The sequence below is a fragment of the Carcharodon carcharias genome, chromosome 18, assembly GCF_017639515.1.
Source record: "Carcharodon carcharias isolate sCarCar2 chromosome 18, sCarCar2.pri, whole genome shotgun sequence".
Lineage (NCBI taxonomy): Eukaryota > Metazoa > Chordata > Chondrichthyes > Lamniformes > Lamnidae > Carcharodon > Carcharodon carcharias.
Genome location: NC_054484.1, coordinates 100,594,589 through 100,615,013, shown reverse-complemented (window position 1 = coordinate 100,615,013; position 20,425 = coordinate 100,594,589). Strand labels below are relative to the sequence as shown.

At 40.8% G+C, this 20,425-nt stretch overlaps 1 protein-coding gene across 6 annotated transcripts in view; it reads left to right on the top strand.

Moving 5' to 3' along the window:
* The window catches only part of LOC121290325 (rho GTPase-activating protein 6-like), a 665,043-nt gene that overhangs the window by 495,937 nt on the left and 148,681 nt on the right, over positions 1 to 20,425 (top strand). For 5 of the 6 annotated variants that reach the window (XM_041210647.1, XM_041210646.1, XM_041210648.1 and 2 more), the window contains exon 2: positions 17,708 to 17,867. In XM_041210647.1, the coding sequence (XP_041066581.1) occupies positions 17,708 to 17,867 (160 nt within the window). Of the gene's footprint in view, positions 1 to 6,446; positions 6,465 to 17,707; positions 17,868 to 20,425 lie in introns of those variants that run through there. The other variant, XM_041210650.1, reaches the window with a different exon arrangement.

Here is a 20,425-nt window from a genome sequence, read left to right as displayed (position 1 = left end):
CAGCTCTATAAATATTTCATTATTGTAATCACTTCAAAATTTAAAAAGCCCTTCAATCTTTCACAAAAGTTAGTTTTGTTGTTTGTTAGTAAATATTGTATGCCATATAACCACCAAAATGAGATGAGCGTGCTGGTAATTATTTATTTATTACTTCTGCGTCAGTTCTGTTTTGTTGACATTATCTTGTATTGTCTGCCTGTTGCAGTTTCTGACACAACTTGGGGATAATTTAAACCTCACCCACCCAGAAGGAAACTTGAGGAGGAATCAGTTTGGACAATTTCCTTTGAGCATTCAAACTGATTGTCAGTTTTCTTCTGGGAGAGCTTAGATTAATATTCACCCTTTTTATAGTTGTACTAGTATTGCAATTGTGCTTTTACTGCTAAGTATAGAAAATTTCAACCAATGTTCTATTGAAATGCTTTCAGCCCATATGCCTCTAGTTTTTCTAGTTTACTACTTTCTCTTCAGTTAATCTGTGAATCCTTTAATAGGCAACCGTGATAATCAATCATAATCTCCTAAAATAACTGCTGTGATAATGATGGTTCCCCATTGACCTCTCCATTTAACCTATATAAAAATAAATTGGTCACGTAATATATGTATACTAAATTGCAATACATTCTGCCCATTTCACTTGCCAATCACAGCACCCTGCTCTCTGTTCTTTGGAAAAGTATACTTTATTCATAAAATATCTGAAAGAACATTACAAAACATTTCAAAATGGCCATCACAAAAAGTGCAATCATATTCAAGTTTTCTACGTAAATCATGCGGTGCTTCAGTACAATCAATGAACATTACAGACATTTCAACATGGCCATTACAGACAAGCAGTGTAATGGTATTTAAGTTATCTACATAGATCATGTTGCACTCTGAGGTGTTTCAATACAATTGTGATACGTGTAGTATTCACTGCATACATTCTTTATGAGTCATAAAGGCCGAGGGTTCTGTACAATTCCCAGCTCCTTAGTGCACTATGTCTGAAAGTTTTTAAGCTGTGACCTTTGTACAGTTCTGGGCACCATATTGTAGCAAGAATGTGAACACATTGGAGAGAGTGCAGAAGAGGTTTTCAAGAATGGTCCCAGGGATGAGAAACTTCAGCTATGAGGATTGATTAGAGAGGTTGGGACTGTTCTCCTTAGAGAGGAGAATGCTGAGAGGAGATTTGATAGAGATGCTCAAAATCATGAGGGGGCTGGACGGAGTAGATAGGGAGAAGCTGTTCCCACTTGTAAAAGGATCAAGAACGAGAGGGCAGAGATTTAAAGTGATTTGCAAAAGAAGCAAGTGTGAAGTGAGAAAAAACTTTTTCACACAACGAGTGGTTTGGGTCTGCAATGCATTGCCTGGAAGTATGGTGGAGGTAGGTTCAATTGAGGCATTCAAGAGGACATTAGATGATTATTTGAATAGAAGCAAGGTGCAGGGGTATGGGGAAAAGGCAGGGCAATGGCAGTAGGTCATAATGCTCATTTGGAGAGTCAGTGTGAACGTGATGGGCCAAATGGCTTCCTTGTGTGCTGTTAAGATTCTGTGATTTCCCCATTGCGCCTTTGCAGCAGCTGCCCCAGGCTTTAATGCATCCCTCAGCAAGTAGTCTGGGCCTTGGAATATGCCAGTCTGCACACTTGGTCGGGGACAACTCTTTGCACTGGAAGACCAACAAGTATCAGGCAGACCAAAGAGCGTCTTTCACCGAGGAGTTGATCCTCCAGCTGCATTTGATGTTTGTCTTGGTGTGTGTCCCTGGGAACGGCCTGTAGAACCTGTGTCACTGAACTGCTTGGGATGAACCTCAACAAAAACCACTGCATCTCTCTCCAGACCTTCTCTGCAAAGGCATTTTCCACAAGGAGGCGAACAACGGTCTCTTCCCCACCACAGCCACCTCGAGGGCAATGTGTGGAGACTCCTGGTGTGTAGGAAAGACCTGATAGGGAGGGCCTTTCTCACCACCAGCCAAGTTACTCTCCCCTGCCCCACACACCCCATTCCACAAAACACCATGTTGGGCCTTATTGTTCTTTGTCTGCACTCCCACAACAGACTTTCTGTACGCAATAATAAAATTCTCGTCAACCTTGTCCCCAAAGTGTCTGCACCTCATAACCATGTTATGTTATGTTGTGTCAGGCTGGGTGCTCTTTGTGCTGATTAAAGAAGTAGGTGCATGTGTTAAATTACACCTTCCACGGCATCCAAAAATGCTTCAGAGCCACAGGAATTCTTTTGATTTTGAAGCACAGTCACTATTGTAATGCAGGAAACATGGCTGTCGGTTTGCACACAGCAAGGTCAAGCAAGCAGCAAGATAATATCCAGGTAATCTGTTTATGGGTGTTACTCGAGGAATAAATATTGGTCAGGGCATCAGGGAGAATTGACTGCTCTTCTCTGAATTAGTGTCATGTCCACCTGAGGCAGCAGACGGAGCCTTTGTTTCATAAAATTATAGAATGGCGTAGTGGAGAAGGAGACCTAATCATGCGTGTGCTGGTGCTTTGGTAGAACTATCCAACTAATCCCAATGCCCCCTTGCTTTGCTGAAGCTCTGCAGTTCTTTTTTTCCCATTTCAGTATTTATCCAATTCCCTTTGAAAGTTCCTATAGAATATACTTCCAGCATCCTTTCAGGCAGTGCATTTTAAAAACTCACTTAAAAAGTCCTCATGTTGCCTCTAATTCTTTTGCTAATTGCCTGGTCACCAACCCTACTGCCATTGCAAACACTTTCTCCTTAGTTTATCAAAACCGCTCATGACTTTCAACCCTCTATTAACTCTCCCCTTGACCTTCTCTGCTGTAAGGTAAACAACTCTAACTTTTCTGGTCTCTCCATGCAATTGAAGTCCCTCATTGCTGGTACCATTCTAGTAAACCTGCTCTGCACCTTCTCAAAGACCTTGACATCGTTCCTAGCGTGTGTTATCCAGGATGGGACACACTACTCCAGCTGAGGCCTGAGCCTTTTGTAAAGGCTTAGCGCAAATGCAAAGAAATTATGCTATGAACTATATCTCTATCAATAAAGCCAAGGATTGTGTATGCTTTTGTTTAAACAGATTTCTCAATTTTCCCTACCGCCTCCACTGATTTTTGTATGCATACAGCCCCAGGTCTCTCTGTTCCTGTACCCCCTTTAAAATTCTATCATTTAGCTTATTTTGCCTCCTCTCATTCTTCCTATAAAATTTTATCACTTCACACTTCTTTGCACTGAATTTTATCTGCCAGGTGGCTGGCCAATTCACTGTCTGGCCCCCTGAAGTCTATTGCCATCCTTCACTGTTTACTTCATTACCATCTTTTGTTTCTTAGGGCATAAGTTCAAAGTTTCCATATGTGCTCCCATGTGTGCGGGACACCCCTACTCCTTTGGACCTTTGCCACCAGGAGCTCCAGTGCCACCTGTGAGAACCTGGTGTGTCTTCTTCCTTGGTGCTTGAATCATGCTGAAAAGTTCCATTTTATGTTACCCAGCACACCCCAAAACTTCATTGGAATTGGGTGTAACTCTTTCGAGTACAAACACGTTTCCATCTGTTCCGATTCAGATGAAGTTACATTGTTTCATAATTTGCCATTGTGAGATTTGAACTCTTGATCTTGGGATTACAAGCCCAGTACCATAACCACTTGGCTAATTAGGCCAAGCCTGGAATTGGGTGTAGTGGGCCCATATAAACTGCTCCATAAAAATTGTGCCTAATGATTGCTTGAGTGCTAAACCTATAGTTTTCTGCTTTAGCACCTCCAGCCAATTTTAACTTATGGTAACCAGCAATTAGGGCCAAAACTGTGCTGAAACCTACTTTCAAACAAGCCATGTTTTAGCATAGCACCCATTTAACACCTTTTTTCACCCTTTCACCAAAATAACCTCCAGGTAGGCTGCTGATTGTTGGCAGAAGATCTCCAAATTAAAAGCAAGCTATCATCACAATAAAAGACCAGGCTGCGATTCCCATGAGTGAAGTTTCTTTTTAACTTTGATTCTGAGCAGGTGCCGCTTAAGAATGGAGAGATGATATTTCCCCCCTCGCAGTTCACTTGGTATAGAGGTGTGATTATGTCGCAACGAGAGTAATGAGATGCCTGAAAGTTTATAAATAGAAGTTTCTTTGACTTGGCAAACCCTCAAAAAAACGACCCATTTAAATAGCTTTAGTTTTAATGCCACCTATGAGACAGTAGAAATAGAAACTGCTGCCCAGTCTTCATATTCTGCTCTCTGAGGAACTGAAACATGGGTCATTAGTGGCTTAAAAACCCCAAGAATTCACCATCGTGGGTGGATGAACCCAATAATAGGCAACACCTTTTGACAGTTTGTTAATCCTATTTGAGGCTTACAATGATGACTGGGAATGTAGGAATTACTAGACAGTCTAGTTTGCTATCTACCATCCTCGTAGTCTCATGATACAGCAGTTACAGATTTAAGCTACTCATATTAAACTTACAATTGAGTATGAGCATTGAACCAGATATTTTGCCTGACATTAATCCAATTGAGCCATAGTTCATGCAGAACCACATGTTCTGGTAGGTCTGTTTCCAAGTTCCAAGGCTGAATAACACTACTTCCAGCGAGGGTTTCCACTCATACATGGCCAATCAAAGTCTTGCTTTACTGTCTTCAAGCTTGATGAATAAAGTGTTGTGAGTTTTTAAGCAGGTGGAACAAAGTTGAAACTAACCCCTAATACAGAAATGGTTAAGTGATATGAAGATGCAGGTAGGAGATGGAGGAAAGGGTTCAGCAATGCTGTGTGTTTTCCATTCCCTCTTCCCCTTCCCTTTAGCGTGCCAGCGTTCACTCTGTAGGCTCATACCTGGGATGCTGGTTAGCTCAGTTGGCTAGATAGCTAGTGTGTAGATGAGATTAACGTCCAACAGCACAGGGTTCGATCCCCATTCCGGCTGAAGTAGGTTCAGGGTCTGTCTCCTCGCTCTACCCATAGGAAAAATCGTGGCATTTTGCTATGGTTCAGTAAAAAATCACCAAGAGGAAGGCTGGTACCAAAGGGATAGGTACCAGGGTTAGGTATGAGAGTGGCTGGAACTTTGCTCGGCCATGAAACAATATCCTCTGAACTAGAGGGATGACAAATGGAAGAGAAAAATATAATTTTAAAAATCATAATTGTAATAATTTAACATCAGCTTGGCAATGATATTGCAAGTTACAAAACTTCTCTTTTTAATGTAAATAGGTTTTCAACAAAAAATGTAAATGAGATAATCATAATCCACCTGTGATTTTTAGTTACCCAGCCAGCAAGACTTGTAGAGATATTCCTACACTGCCAGCTGTGACGTGCCTTCAGATTATTTCATCTACACTGAGGCAACCATTTCAAAGTATTTTGGTGCCACTCTCAGGATATGGGTGTCACTGACAAGACCAACATTTTTGCCCTTAAGAACGTGATGGTGGGTGCATTTTTGAACCACTGCAGTTCTTGCATTGAACGTGCTCTTATGATATTAGGCAGGGATTTCCAGAATTTTGACCAAGCTAATAATATGCTAGAGTGGTACTTTGGAAACATAACAAGTATCAGCTTTAATTCAATTGGGGCACTGTTGCCTCTGAGTTAGGAAGTCCTCATTGCAAGCCCACCTCCACAGGCATAAGCACACGGTCTAGACTGACACCAGTGCATTACTGAAGGAACGCTGCACTGTCATTTGTACTGCCTTTCCGATGAGTTGTCAAGCCGATGTCCCATCTGCCCTCTCAGACAAATAAGGGCAGGGGATTTCTCCTGATCATCTGGATAAATCCCTTAACCAACATTACTAAATCAAAGTCTGGTCAGTATCACAATGTTCTTTGTGGGAGCTTGCTGTATACAATTTGTACATAGTCATTGTACAAATGAGTCTTTGTTACCCAGTGCCCAGTATTCAGTGCCCCACCTGAGTGACTATGCTGCAAGCATGCTTCATTGGCTGTAAAGCACTTAGGGATGGTATATAAATGAAAGTTGTTTGCATTTTCTATCATGAGTGACTATTTGTCACTGAATAATGACACCAGAACTTGGGCTGTAGAAAAGCTAGAAATTCTAATCTAGGTGACAAATCTTAAAAGTTTCAGAAAAAAACTTTGCATCCTGTTTTTTAAAAAAAATGTTTTAAATTCCTAAAATTCAGTGTAATTTCAGTTTGCAGGAAAACAAATGACATTATCCGTTATGGAGGGAAGGCTGGTAACAATCTCCGCAGCAGTCAATAGTTGGCTTCACTATTTAACAAACAGTCATCTGGAAATCTTGTTTACTCTGCGCAGATGAAATTATTATAAATGGCATGGTTCCAGGAGTTGGATATCGCTAGAATGCACTTATTATTGGCTAAAGGTTCTATGGAGCGCAAAAGTACTTGAGGCTTGTACTTTACAGTTTATGGACACAATTTGTAATGACTGCTGGGTAGGTTTGTATATGTTGAACTGTTGCATGGTATCCTGGCAATGTAAACATTATTCTGGGGAAGATATTTTTTCTGATTGAAGCCAGCAATTCGTATGCTCCAACATTCTCAATTGCTTTGGGAACTGTGGACAGGCACTGTATTATGCTAAGTATTGTGGTTTTAGTCTTACTCCACACTTGCTGGTTGGAACATGATTTGTAATTGAAGGTGCGTCTACCCTACAGCTTCGGGACATGAGTTGCACTGAGAAAGTTGCAATGAAGGCCTGTTTGCTGATAGCAAACCACTAAACCACCTCGCTTAAGAGCCCATAGTATTGGTGTGATTGGTGACACATATAGGCCAGACCAATTTAAGGACAGAAGGTTTCCTTGCCTGAAAGGAATTGGTAAATCAATCAGATTTTTATGATAATTCAACAGCTTCATGGTCACTTCTGCTGGTACCAGCATTTTATTTCCAGATATGTTTTGAAACTGAATTCAAATTCCTAAACTTATTATGATGTGGTTTCAACTCCTGTTCTCCGTCTGAGCTGGTGAAAGGTGCTATATAAATGAAAATCCTTCCCCTCCAGTGTCCTCTATTAATAAGCTGCACTCTCATATTTGGCTGAATATATCTCTCAACACTGGAAATGGAACATCAAAGGGCTGATTTAGGCCCTGCTTGCCCAATGGCACAGTTGGGTGGCTAAAATGGCGATCACCACTTCTTTTCTGTTCCTGATGGACAGGCAGAGGTCCCATGCATTTGTAAAAGTCAGGATATGACTATGTATTTTGGACATCAGCCAGTTTTTACTATTTGATGGTGCAAGTAGTCTGCATTGCCAATCTCACCAGCGTAACCAGGCAATAAGTGGGCACTGCACCAGCAGAAACTGAGGAAAGTTAGGTAATTTTACCTTTTTTTTTCCCTTGTGAGCCAGCCAAGCAGAAGTGCTCCTCTAGACCTTAATGAGGAAATCTTAGGCCTCCCTGCCGAGGTTTTCCTTCCACACCCTCCCTTGCTTCAACCCAACTACTGCTGACTACATTCCTAAGTGCACGCACGCTCTTACAAGTCACTCAATATGCCTGTTACTGTTTTAAGCAGTCTGCTTCAAATCAGGTCTGTTTAGCAGTATTGAATCATAGAATTTTGCACCATAGAAGGAGGCCATTCAGACCATTGTGCATGTGCTGACTCTTTTGAAAGAGCTATCTAGTTAGACCTACTCCCTCACTCTATCCCAACAGTCCTGCAATTTTTGTTACAAGACAATTCCATGTTTATCACTGGGATTGGGGGTTACTGTACTAACTGGTTGCAGGCAAACCTAGGGTGGAAACGTTCTAAGATGATCTGCTGGTGAACTGTAGCTACAGTATTTATTTATCATTTGCTACTAAAGAAGCTTCATCAAAAAATGATCTTCAATCAAATTTTTGATTTAAAATCAGAATTTATGAAATTCATAGCAAGTTGATCAGAATTTAAAAGGAGAAAAGATGGATCAATCTTTAGCTGTTAGCTTACATTTTAACAATTTTACTTTGGGGATTGGACTCGCCCTTATCTTTCTCAAAGCAAATTAAATTATTTAAATTCCCAAATGAACATTGGGAATATGATCCTGGACGCATAATGTGTCATGAACTTCACAGAACTAAATGGATGCCTCCCAACTTTATGGTGAGTGGGGAGAGCATTTGACATGATCCATTTCCGAAGCAGTGGGGCGCTCTACAGTGCTATTGTCCAATCTCTGAATGATGTTTAACATGCATAACAGGACAATTTAACTTGTTTTCTCTTGGGGAGTGCAAAGAAGGCCTGCAGATAAGATTGTTTGTCATTTGATTGAAGTTTTTCACTGCACTTGATACATTGCAGTGGAATTGTGCTCTGGCTATCTCTGTTGCATGGATCCACAATTCGTTCAATCACACACACCTACAGTGTCCTTTAAATTAGGATAACCGCTGGGCACAGTGACATCATGGGATCACTGAAAGAACCAAAGTTGCTTTACTAAACTCTTCCAAATGCTTGATTTATTCACAAGAGAGGAACGTTGATTACATTGCCCATTTCTCTTAAGAGTCATGGGCCAATGTGATACAGTGCAGAGCTGCAAGCCACTGTCTCTTTAACTCCTCACCTGATCACTAAGTATTAAGTACCTTGCTCACCAGCAGATTACTATTGCTTGAAATTTCTGCTTGTGTTTCAAAACAAAAAATGTAAGTCTAGAGGACAATTAACACCTCTCTGAGATGGGTGATTTGAATTAATCCCGCCATATATATTAGCAACAGTCAATGTGAGCACAGGCTGGAAATCCTCAAGAAGGCATGAACAGTATCCACTACATGGACAGCTGACTAGGGATCTGCAACAGAGAGGAATTAAATGTCACTTAATTTAGTGTTGATAAAATAACTGACTGACTTTTTGCAACAAGAGGGGAATTCTTAACAAGTGCTCCATAAATAAATAACGATAGTCTAGTGTCTAATTTGGAATTCAGAAGTGGCGAACTGCATTTCTGGGGTTAGTAAATAAACAGTGAGTAATAGACAATAATTTTTGGGCACGTGATCTCAATATTCACATGGTCTGTGCATGTTGAACTCTAACCTTTTCATGTTTTTGTTTCTGAAAGTTTTTGGATTGTTACGAGCGCTTTACTGCTTTGGTGATGATAGATGTTTGTTCAGTAAATATACATATAGAGTGTATTTAGCTGTGTGCATAATGCATTTTCTATTAAATTAATGTCGCTGAGCCACGTTTCTGGGTAGTCAGTGATTTCTATTGGACAATATTGCAGTATCCGTCTTTCTGAGCGAGGTGACTGCAGAAATTTCGATGAGGCTTTTAGCTGAAGCAGGCATTGAGGAATGCAGCAACAACTTGAAATATACAGTGCCTTTAATGTAAGCTGCCTCAATATGCTTCATATGAGCAAAATTAGATACTGAGCCACATAAGGTGACGTTAGGGCGGTGGTCAAAACCTTGGTTTAAGGAGTGTTAGAAAAAAAGATAAAGAGTCAAAGTGATTAAGGGAATATATTCCAGTGCATGGGGGCCCTTTGCAGCTAAAGGCATAAATGGTTATGGTGGAGCAATTAACATTGGGGATGCTCAAGAGGCCAGAATTAGGTGAGCACATATATTTTGGAGGGTTGTGGGGCTAAAGGAGATTGGAGATAGAGTGGGGGTGAGACCATGGAGGGGATTTGAAAATAAGGATGAGAATTTTAAAATCAATACTTTGCTTGACTGGGAGCTAATGTAGGTCAGCAAGTACAGGGGTGATAGGGGAATGGGATATGGCGCAAGAAAGAATATGGGCAGTGGAGTTTTGGATAACCTCATGTTTGTGGAGGGTAGAATGTGGGAGACCATCCAGGAATGCATTGGAATAGCTGAGTCTGGAGGTAGAAAAGGGCAAGAATGAGGGGTTCAGCAACTGATATGCTGAGGTGGGGCAGAGTTGGGGGTGGAAATAGGCAGTCTTAATGATGGCAAGGATATATAGTTGAGAGCTTATCTCAGAGTCAAATGTGACACTGAGGTTGCAAGCAACCTGGTTCAGTGTCTCAGCTGCCGGGGAGCAGGATGGATTGATAGCTAGGGGGCAGAATTTGGTATAGGGACTGAAAAGAATGGTTTTAGTCTTCATAATATTTAAAACAAAAACAGAGTTATCTGGAAAAACTCAGCAGGTCTGGCAGCATCGACGGAGAAGAAAAGAGTTGACGTTTCGAGTCCTCATGACCCTTCAACAGTTGCTGCCAGACCTGCTGAGTTTTTCCAGGTAATTCTGTTTTTGTTTTGGATTTCCAGCATCCGCAGTTTTTTTGTTTTTATCTCTGTTCATAATATTTAATTGGAGGAAATTTCTGCTTCTCCAGTCATGGATGTTGGATAAGCTGCCTGGTAATTTAGCAAAAGTGGAAGAGTCAAGAGAGGTGGTGGTGAGGTAGAGCTGGATGCCATCAGCATAAATGGGAAAACCAAATCCGTGCTTTTGGATGATGTCTTCAAGGGGCAGCATGTAGATGAGAAATAGAATAGAGGTAACAGCTGGGAACAAGAAGAGAAGCAATTGCAAGTGACACTCTGGCTACGATTAAACAGATAAGAATGGAGCCAGGCAAATGCAGTCCCAAACTGGACAATGGTGGTGGGGCATTGGAAGAGACTATGTCAAAGGCTGCAGCCATCTCGAGATGGATGAGAGAATTTACCTCTGTCACAGGCAAATTGGATTTCATTTGTGATTTTTGATGAGGGCCATTTTGGTATTGTGGCAGGAGTGACAACCTGACTGGAGGGATTGAAACATGAGGGAGAATTTTCTCCCTGGTGGGGGTGGGCGCGGGCGGGTGTGCAGCCGATCAGCGTCCCGGATCGGCTGGGTGCTGTCACTTTACGTGGGTGGGCCAATATAGGCCTGCCCGGCGTGACGCGCGCCTGGAAGCGCTGACCGCTCCCTGTGTGCGGGGGGAGGAGTGGGTGGTATGTGCACAAAAGAGCATAGGTGCCTCAAAGAGATTAGCTTTAAGTTTAATAAAGTGTTGAAAATTTTTTTTTACGACATGTCCCCGCATGTGAAACTGTCACATGAGCTGGGGCATAAGCATTAATTTTAATAAAAGTTTTTCTGAAAATTTTCACGAAACCTCATCCCGCCCGCGGCTGAGGTTCCATGAAAAAGGCAAAGGCCGCCTGGGCTCTTTGCCTGCCCCCCCCCCCACACCAGCCTTAAGGTTGGATGGGCAGCTCAGCGGATTGCCTTAGTTGCTTTTTAACAGGCCTTTGACAGTTCGGCGGGCGCTCAGCCAACTCGGCTGCACACTCGCTGAACTGAAAATCTAAATGACGGGCGGTGACGTCAGGACACACGCCCAATGTCACCCCGCATCATTTTACGGCTCAGTGGGCGGGACCCACTCGCCGGGCTGAAGATTCTACCCATGGAGTTCGTGGAAAAATGAGCACAGATTTGGGAGGTAACAACACATGTGACACTGTGTAATATTGTTTCAAATCTTAAAGTTATTCCCTTTCATTCAATATTGGAGTTGTAAAAAGCAAAGCTCACTTGGCATTTTTTAGCACATTTAATGCTTAAAAGAATCAAGGCATCTCACCAAAGCAGCAATCAGACAAAAATGGGTGCTGAGCCAAAGAAGTAGACATTAAGATTAAAATCTTGGCCTAAGGAAATTTTTTGAAGGAGGGGAGAGAATTTGAGCTTACGGCCTAGGCAACTGAAGACATTGGCATGTGGCCTAGGGAGGGGTGGTGCCTACAAGAGGCCAAAGTTGGAGGAATGCAGATTTCTCAATAGGGTTGGAAGAAGTTGCAGAGATGGGAGGGGGTGAGGCCATGGTTAATTTGTAGGTGAGGATGACTATTTTAAATTTGAGGCACTTCATCACTCGGAGCCAGTTCAGTCCTGGTCATCCTGAGATGAGCAAGTATTTTGCATTGTTCACATTGTGGAGGTCTGCGAAGGACTGTTGCATCCAGAATCCTTTGCCACATAACAAATGATATAAGAAAGACATCTTGGAAAAGAGCATGTTACATTAGGGTCACCAGTATTGTCGGTTGAAGGTTCTGTGGAAACAGAATAAATATAAGACAGCCACTGTGAAATCATACAGCTCGCTACCACATGGAATGGTTGAAGCAGGTGGATTTTTTTTTAATTATTGGAAGGTTTGATACATATGGGACAAGGAAGAGAGGGATCCTGAGGCAGATTGGGAAAAGGTAATCGGACTGGGAGGAGACTTGAGTGGAGTATAGAGCAATGGGGTTGAATGGCTAATTTCTGTACTGTAGATTCTAAGGATGAAAATTATTATGGTTGAACTTTCTCTTTGCCTGCCCTCAGCCACACGTCTCAAAGGTAATCAATTATTAAAATAGGTAGGAAGTTATGTGTGCACATTATTGTTGTTTCCCCTTTTGAGCATCAAGAGTGGAAACATTGACAATTCAAACTGTCTGTTAATAGCCTCAAGCAAAATGGGTGTAGCTTTTCAATGTGTGTTTTCAGTTTTGCCCATGGAAAACATGATTGTGCGTAGTCCTTAAGTTTTTCTGCCCACATCAAAAAATGCCCTTGCTAGCTTCAATGCAAATCTTGCACATAATTACTGCCAATTTCATTGAGCTGTGTATGGTAAAAATTCATCTCCTGACTATATGCAACCTCTCTGGCCTTTTTCTTACGCTAATTGGGAGCAGTGGAAGATGATGCCATTCTGGCAGCAATCCCTTTTGCCTTTTTTTCCCCTAAGAAGCAAATTATATTTTGCTTTCAGCCAGCAGAAAATTTTAAATTCCTTGTTGCTCCAAGATTATGATGTGGGTCAACTAATGGAAAAAATAAGTGGGGAAAGCATTAGGGAGTCAACAAGACAAAAGAGACGTCATGACACATCCTTAATGAGCCATGATAGGAAACAATAGATGACTTTCTGAATTGCAAGGAAACTTATGTTTTGGCACTTTCTGTTGATCTTTTGTCTGTTCATGAATATTCTGGTGTTGGTTGAATAGTTGCTTACATTTTCATTTAAAAGAAAAGATATTTGTTTTTGTCAGAGTAGTTCTACCCAAGATTTAAAGAACTGCCATTTTGGGTTTTCCAATAGCCTTTATCCAAATCAAGCATTAAGTGTAACATTACCATGATTAATAGAACCAAGCCTTGGGCTCAGTTGTGAAATTTCCACCTCTATTTTGAATACCGTTCCAGACAGTCCTGCTGGTGGATGGAGACCAGAGCTCTGACTCTGAATTCTGGGTTTACACCCAGTGACATAACTGCATACTGTTCTCCAAGGGAAAAGTGAGAAGATACAAAGACAGCAACAACTATAATCAATGTTTTTATTAAAACATAAACAAGGGATCTCATTGTATTAGGATTCTAAGAAGACTATTTAAATTATATTTTTGGCGCAAAAGCCCTCTGGGGCAAAATTAAAGCATAAAGTTTCTTTCAGAGTCCTTGCAAGATTTGATTTGCTTCATTTCATTTTCTGAATTTGAGGATCATTTAAAAAGTATGTGCCAACGCACAATCAACATATTCATTGGCATTTCCCTTAGGTTTCAAGATTATTACTGAGTGATGTGCTGAAACTACTCACATCATTAATCATTATTTTCTACTTTAACTTGAATTATATATTCTGGAATTTTAGTCACATTTGTTCTGTAATTGCTGTCTTGTGTTGAATGCGAGAGAAGAAGGAATATATTGACGTTTCACAATGGGATTCAATAATTTACTGGAAAATAGACCAATTTGTTTTACACTGTGCATTGACTGGTTTTGAGAGCTCTGAGTTTTTATATATATTTGAGACAAAACTCGTACTTTTATTGTTTTTGCAGAAGACTGTTTTGTAGTCTGTCAAACAGAGCTGTTGTTGGGAGTACAATGTAGACTCCTGTTACCTGATACACTTTTTTCATAAAATGGTTTGTTTGTTTTTGTATCTTCTCACTATTCCTTTGGAGAACAGTGCAAAATAGTGGAAGCATTTGCAGGCTGATTAACAGCCCAAAAGGCCCCAACATGGCTGTAACCATCCCTACACCAGTGGGATAAGGTGATTAGTCTTGTACAGGCTTTCATGGGCTCCCACTACATATACAATAGGTGGAGGCACCCATTCCCACAACTAACAGACACAAGTATTTACTGGATGTTAATATGGAATTCAGAGCCAGAGCTCCGGCTCCACTCACTGGGACTGTCCGGAGTGGTGTTCGAACCCTTGCCTCCTGACTCTGAGGAAGGAAAGGCTACCACTAAGCCAATGGTAAAAAATAAAGTCTAAATGTTCTCTTACACTAATTTCTTCAACAAGTAATAATTATGTTAAATTTAAGTAACTAGTATGAAATACCGATACAAGGGAGAACAGTTTAATGGCTAATATCTGAGTGTATATTTGCATGCAGTAAGCGGTGCATCATCATCATCTGGGAATTAAAAAGAAAGTCTCTGTCCTAAACATTTACCATAGACGTGCCAACGGTATTTGACTCTAGCATGGTTTTAACATGAACTAGATGGCTAGCTGGCTAAAGCTGCAAGCAGTTAAAAGCCTAGGCAGGTTTCAGTATCATCTCCAACCCCAAGACCGGTGTTCCCTTGCATATCTGCTAGTCATCTGCTCTGCTGTATTGTTTTTCAGTGAATTTCATTTGCAATGTAAGTGGAAGTACGGATAACTTGTAGCATCTTTAACCTAGGAAATACCCCCAAGGAACTCCTACTGAAGTGTAAGCGGGCAGAGATTGACAAACAAAAGAGATATATTAGAAGGGATAACTAAAAGCTTGGTCAAAGAAAGTCTTGAAGGAGAGGAGAGGAAGAGGTGAGGTAGAACGGAAGGATTGCAGCTTCATGTGATTATCACTGTGGTATGATAAGGATTTATGTGAAAGAATGCAGGAAAATTTAAATCCTGTGCATGCTATAATCTAATATTTTGCTTCCAATGACTGACAGAAGTAGATACTCTAAAAATGTAAATCCTATGGGTGGAATTTAATCTGTCAGGTGGGAATCCTGATGCCTTCCTGCTTCTGCCGTGATTAAGTTCAGGGCTTGTGGATAGCCTTGCTGCCCTGCCACCAATTGAGACCCTCAAGTGGGCATTAATGCCTACCTGAAGGCCTCATCCTGCCACCACTGGTATTCAACAAGCAGTGGGTGGGGCAGCCACCACGTGGGAAGGCCAAAGAGCAAACATGTTTGCTTGTGAGCTCTTGGATACGTACCAGCATATCCAGGCTTCAACATACTTATAGACACAAAATAATCTAATGTTAAAATAATTCAAACCTGCAGTGCTAGCTTTCAGCCTGAACGTAATGAGCTCACTGCAATCTGAAACCTTCCCTAACCACCTAATCATCAGTTGAATTCGGAACGATCCTTTGAGTGTTGTTTGTTTTCCAAGGCAATCGTCTTTTGTGACCTAAAGGAACTACCCTCCTTGACAGAAGTGTACATTTTGGTGGTGTAAAACTTTCTGACCTTTCAAAACTTGACTTGCTGTGAACAATGCATGGGTGATTAACAATAGTAGTATAAGTAACATACCTAACTTCTGAGTCAGATGGTTGTGGAATCAAGTCCACTCCAGAGAGGTGAGATTATAATCTAAATTGACGTTTCAGTGCAGTGCTGAGGGAGTGCTGTGTCATTGGAGATGTTGTCTTTTGAATGAGTGGTTAAACTAAGGTTCCTCCTGCCCTCTAGGCTTGATGTAAAAGATCCCATGATAATATTTTGAAGAAGAGCAGAAGAGTTTTCTGTCTGGTATTCTGCCCATCATTCATCCCATAAACAGCATTACTAAAATAAAAACTGGTAATTTATTCATTGTGCAAAGATAGCTGCTGTGTTTCCTAAGTTGCAACAGCGACTTCATTTCAAGTATTTTATTGGCCGTAAAGTGCTTTGGGATGACCTGAGGTTGTGTAAGATGATTCATAAATTCATGTCTCATTTTTAAAATTTTATTCTGCTTTTTCTGTCTGTCATGTTTTCATTATCACTGTTCAAGCCTCACACTGTGACTTTCCACACCCCAATGTAAAAGAAAAATATTCAGAAGCAAAGGTGCTCTCCAGTAGCTCAAAATTCTAGAGCCAGAAGGTTTGCAGACCCTTCATTGACATGGGCATGTACTCACCTGGTCTTAACAGCAGTGTCCAACTGATGTTTATCTGAAGCAAACATTCACTTAGCTGTAAAGAGATAAATACCTGCACCTTATATTGTGTAAGTGTTCCTGACTTTACAAAACAGCTCTATGAGCAGCACTCTGGAATAACCATTGCCAAAATGGTACTGCAATGAAAGGAGATGTTACACTCTGTGATATTCCATCTTCCAAGTCTCCTTCCATTATGATCGTCTGAGATGAACACCAAAGACTCCTGAAAGAAATGCAAGGATTTTGGAGGCTGCATCTTTTGTTTTATAGTGTACGTTCATTATTGACTACTAATCTTTTGCTTCTGTATATTTTACAAAGATACTTTTTAAATTTGTACATGTTTGGTTTGGCTGCAGGTTCAGCCAGATTTGACCATCCAGATAATGGCGTGGCTAATGGCACTTGCTGTTATTTATGTATAAATGTTACAGCAGTGTAAACTGAGGAGCAAATAGTTGATTGAATGCCAATATCCAGTAATTTATGATGAAGTTGCTGTTAGTTTTGCCAAAATGATGTTTCTCTGGCAGCCTCATGATTGACATGTATCAAATGTTGTGTGTTAAGTATGAACTAAATTAGTCAAAGAAGGTTAAATCTTGTCATTCCAAGCACACGTACTCTTTGTGATGTGATAGTTGTTAATTTATGCCAATCAACTCTCTGGCACTGAAACAAACAAGAAGTGTGGAGTCTCATTTCATTATTTTTAGTTTGTGATAATAGGAGAACATGGTGCTGGGCCTTTGTGCTCTCCAGCAAGTTAATTGTTAACCTGCATAAGCTAACTCATAATTGCTGGAGAGTGAATTCATAGATTCTGAATTAAAGGTGTCTCAATGAGAGGGAATCTTCAGACACATGAATGTTATACACTCTGGCTTAAATTGAATTTCTAGATTGAGATTCAGTCTGCTCGTCATCTCTAACCAAAAGTACGTCACAGTTACTGCCTTCGTTATGGTTGTTCCTGTCTGAGATTTGATGAAGTTATGTTTTATTGATAGTTTTATTGAACAAAGCAAGTGTTCTATTTGACTGCCATGTACATATCTGCCATTTTTTTTCTAAAAAAAGAAATTGTTTCACTTAACCATTTGTTCAGTTTTAGAATGACAACATAAAGAATTTATTCAACTCTGCTCGATCTGCCTTGAATAAGGGGCATAAAAACAGTGGGAAATTCCAAAAATCTGACATAATATGTCAGCATATTTTTTCTTCGATATGCAGGTGGACATGAAGGTTTCCTGTAATTACATAGAAATGTCCTAAAAGATTTTCAGAGTGGTTTGTTGTATCTGCTCAGTTCAGGTACATGCCATGAACATTCTGCACAAAAATAATTTCGTTGAGTTGGGGGAATCCAACTCTGGCTGGTCAGCTGGTGATTGGAAAGTAAAGACAGTGATGCTATACTGTGCTGTATGCTGTACTTTTTTATGATCCCTTTTATTAACTATTCTTTTCTAACAACAGGGTGATTTTACGTGGAACAGCATGTCTGGCCGCAGTGTTCGACTGAAGCCAGTTCCTATTCAAAGTCTCTCGGAACTGGAGAGAGTACGGCTTCAGGAAGTTGCTTTTTATCGGCTGCAGCAGGACTATGACTTGGGGTGCCAAGTTACAATCCCAAAAGGTAGGACCAAGTTGCAGGCAGTTTCTCAAAGATTTCTACCCTTTTTTTTTAAAAAAAATTAACTTTTCATGGGCTGTTGCATTAATAAATTAACATATGAATTAACAGCAGGTATAGGCCATTTGGCCCCTTGAGTCTGCTCTGCCATTCAATAAGATGATGACTGATCTGATTGTGGCCTCAACACCACTTTCCTGCCTGCCCCTTATATCCTTTGACTCCCTTATTAGTCAAGGATATGTCTACCTCTGCCTTAAAATATATAAAAATATTTTTATATATTTCAAGGCAGTGTTAACTGTTAGATGTTTAGTTACAAGTGGTGATAATGACAGATGATAGTAGGTCCTATACCTAGGGTTGTTCATCTTTCAGGATTGCCCTTGACTCCAGGAATTGAAGATTAATCTCCTGCAGGCAGTCCAGGAGAGAGGTGATTGGAGTAATTTTTTAAAAAGTGTTTTTTTTCAATTATCTATGAATACATTTGTTTTACTTAAAAAAAAAGATTAGAGCTGGGGAGGAAAAAATAGTTTCATGACTAACAACCAAGAAGCTTTGAATTGGGTAATGAAGAATCTGTTTGTTTGCTTTCCAATTGGAGTGGGAGTACAAGGGAATGACACTCTGTGTTAATCGGCCTGGAAATCCCTCCACTACTTCACACTATTCTCCAAGGGAAGAGAGCTATGATACAAAATCAACATTTTACACTGAACCTCTGTGTATATTTCATTGCCAAGTAACCCTAGACCCAATTTATGTGGGCATAATTAAGAATTGATGGCCTGCACACCAGATTAATTTGGAAAAAATTACAGGGCATCCCCACTCCCAATTTAGTGTTCAATTTAAACTCAAAGATATTTCTGAATTTGGACATCCCCACCCCTGGAAATGCAAACAGCGTGTGAAGACGTGGCATAATAAATTTCAGCTCATTTTGTCTATTCTCATACACCTAATATATACTGTTCAACAACAACAATGGCAACACCTTGCATTTATATAGTGTTTTTAAAAACATAAATAGAAGCAAGGAAGCTCGTAAGGCCCCTCAAGTCTGCTCCCCATTCAATAAGATTATGGATAAACTTCTACATTATCTCAACTCCACTTTCCTGCCCTGTTCCCATATCCATTGATTCCATTAGTGTCCAAAAATCATATTAATCACAATCTTGAATACGCTGAATGACTGAGCAACTCCTGCCCTTTAGAATAGTGAATTCCAAAGACTTGCAATCCTCCTAAGTCAAGAAATTTCTTTTCATCTCAGTCCTAAATGGCTGACTCCTTATCCTGAGACTTTGATCTCCAGTTTTAAATTCTCCAGCCAAGGAAACAGCAGCCTCTCCACTTCTACCCTGTCAAACCCTCTGTGTTTCATTGACATCACTCTTCATTCTTCCAGTCCCTAGAGAATATAGGCCCATTTCTACTCAATCTCTCCTTTCAAGACAACCCTTTCATCTGGGGAATCAATCCAGTGAACCTTTGTTGCATTCCCTCCAAGGCAAGCAAAGAGATAAGGAGACCAAAACTGTACACAAGTGTGGCCTCACCAAAGCCCTACAAAATTGCATCAAGATTTCCTCACTCTTATACTCCAAACCTTTGTAAGAAAGGCTAACATATCATTGGTCTTTCTAAATGCTTGCTGTGCCTATATGTTAGCTTTGTGATTTGTATACAAGGACTCTCAAAGCCCTTTGCACACCAACATTTCCAAGTTTCTCTGTTTTCAAAAAAATATTCTATAGCTGGAATTTTCTGTCCCTGTTGGCGTTGGGCGCTAGTGGACAATACGGTGGAAAGGCCAAAAATCGGTTTCATGATGTCAGTTTGCAATTGTCCACTCCACCCGTCAATAGTGGGCCATGTTTCCTGCTGCCGGATTTTGGGAACATCATTTTAATACGTCTGAATATAATTATAAACCCTGTCCACCGGAATCATTCCCTCACGCTAACTCAATCAAGCCAATGTGTTTCACAACTGTACATGAGCGACGTGCACCTGTCAAGCTGCACTTTGTTTGGGACTTTGAGGTTTGTTTGTCTACCTTGCCTTGGGCAGCACTCATGGTCATCAGCGCCAGGCTTCACAGGCAGCACCACATCACTTTTAGGGGGGGCTTTTCAACAGCTGAAGGACAAGGACTGTGCTGGGGAAGGGGGCTATCCCAGGGTGTGTGTGGGGGCATATGTTGATCTATGCAAGTGGCCTTGAGATGATACCGGCTGAGGAGGCAGGCTCCAGGATCCAAAACCTGGACCTGGGCCCTTAAAACCCAGACTCACTAAAACCTGGACACACAATCCCCCAAAACGCAATCCCCACTGTACAGACTTTCAATGCCCATTATAAAAAATATGTCATTGGGTGTTATGTTAGTGAATTAAGCACCTCTATTTAGTGGTGTGCACCTTTAGTGTAGCTATGGTGCTTCTGTGCTTAGGGGTTCTAATCTGTGCCTCATTAAAACATGGATGATCATGCGAGGAGGTGCTTTATCTTGGCGGGGGGGAAGAGGAGGAATCACTGAAATGAGAAGT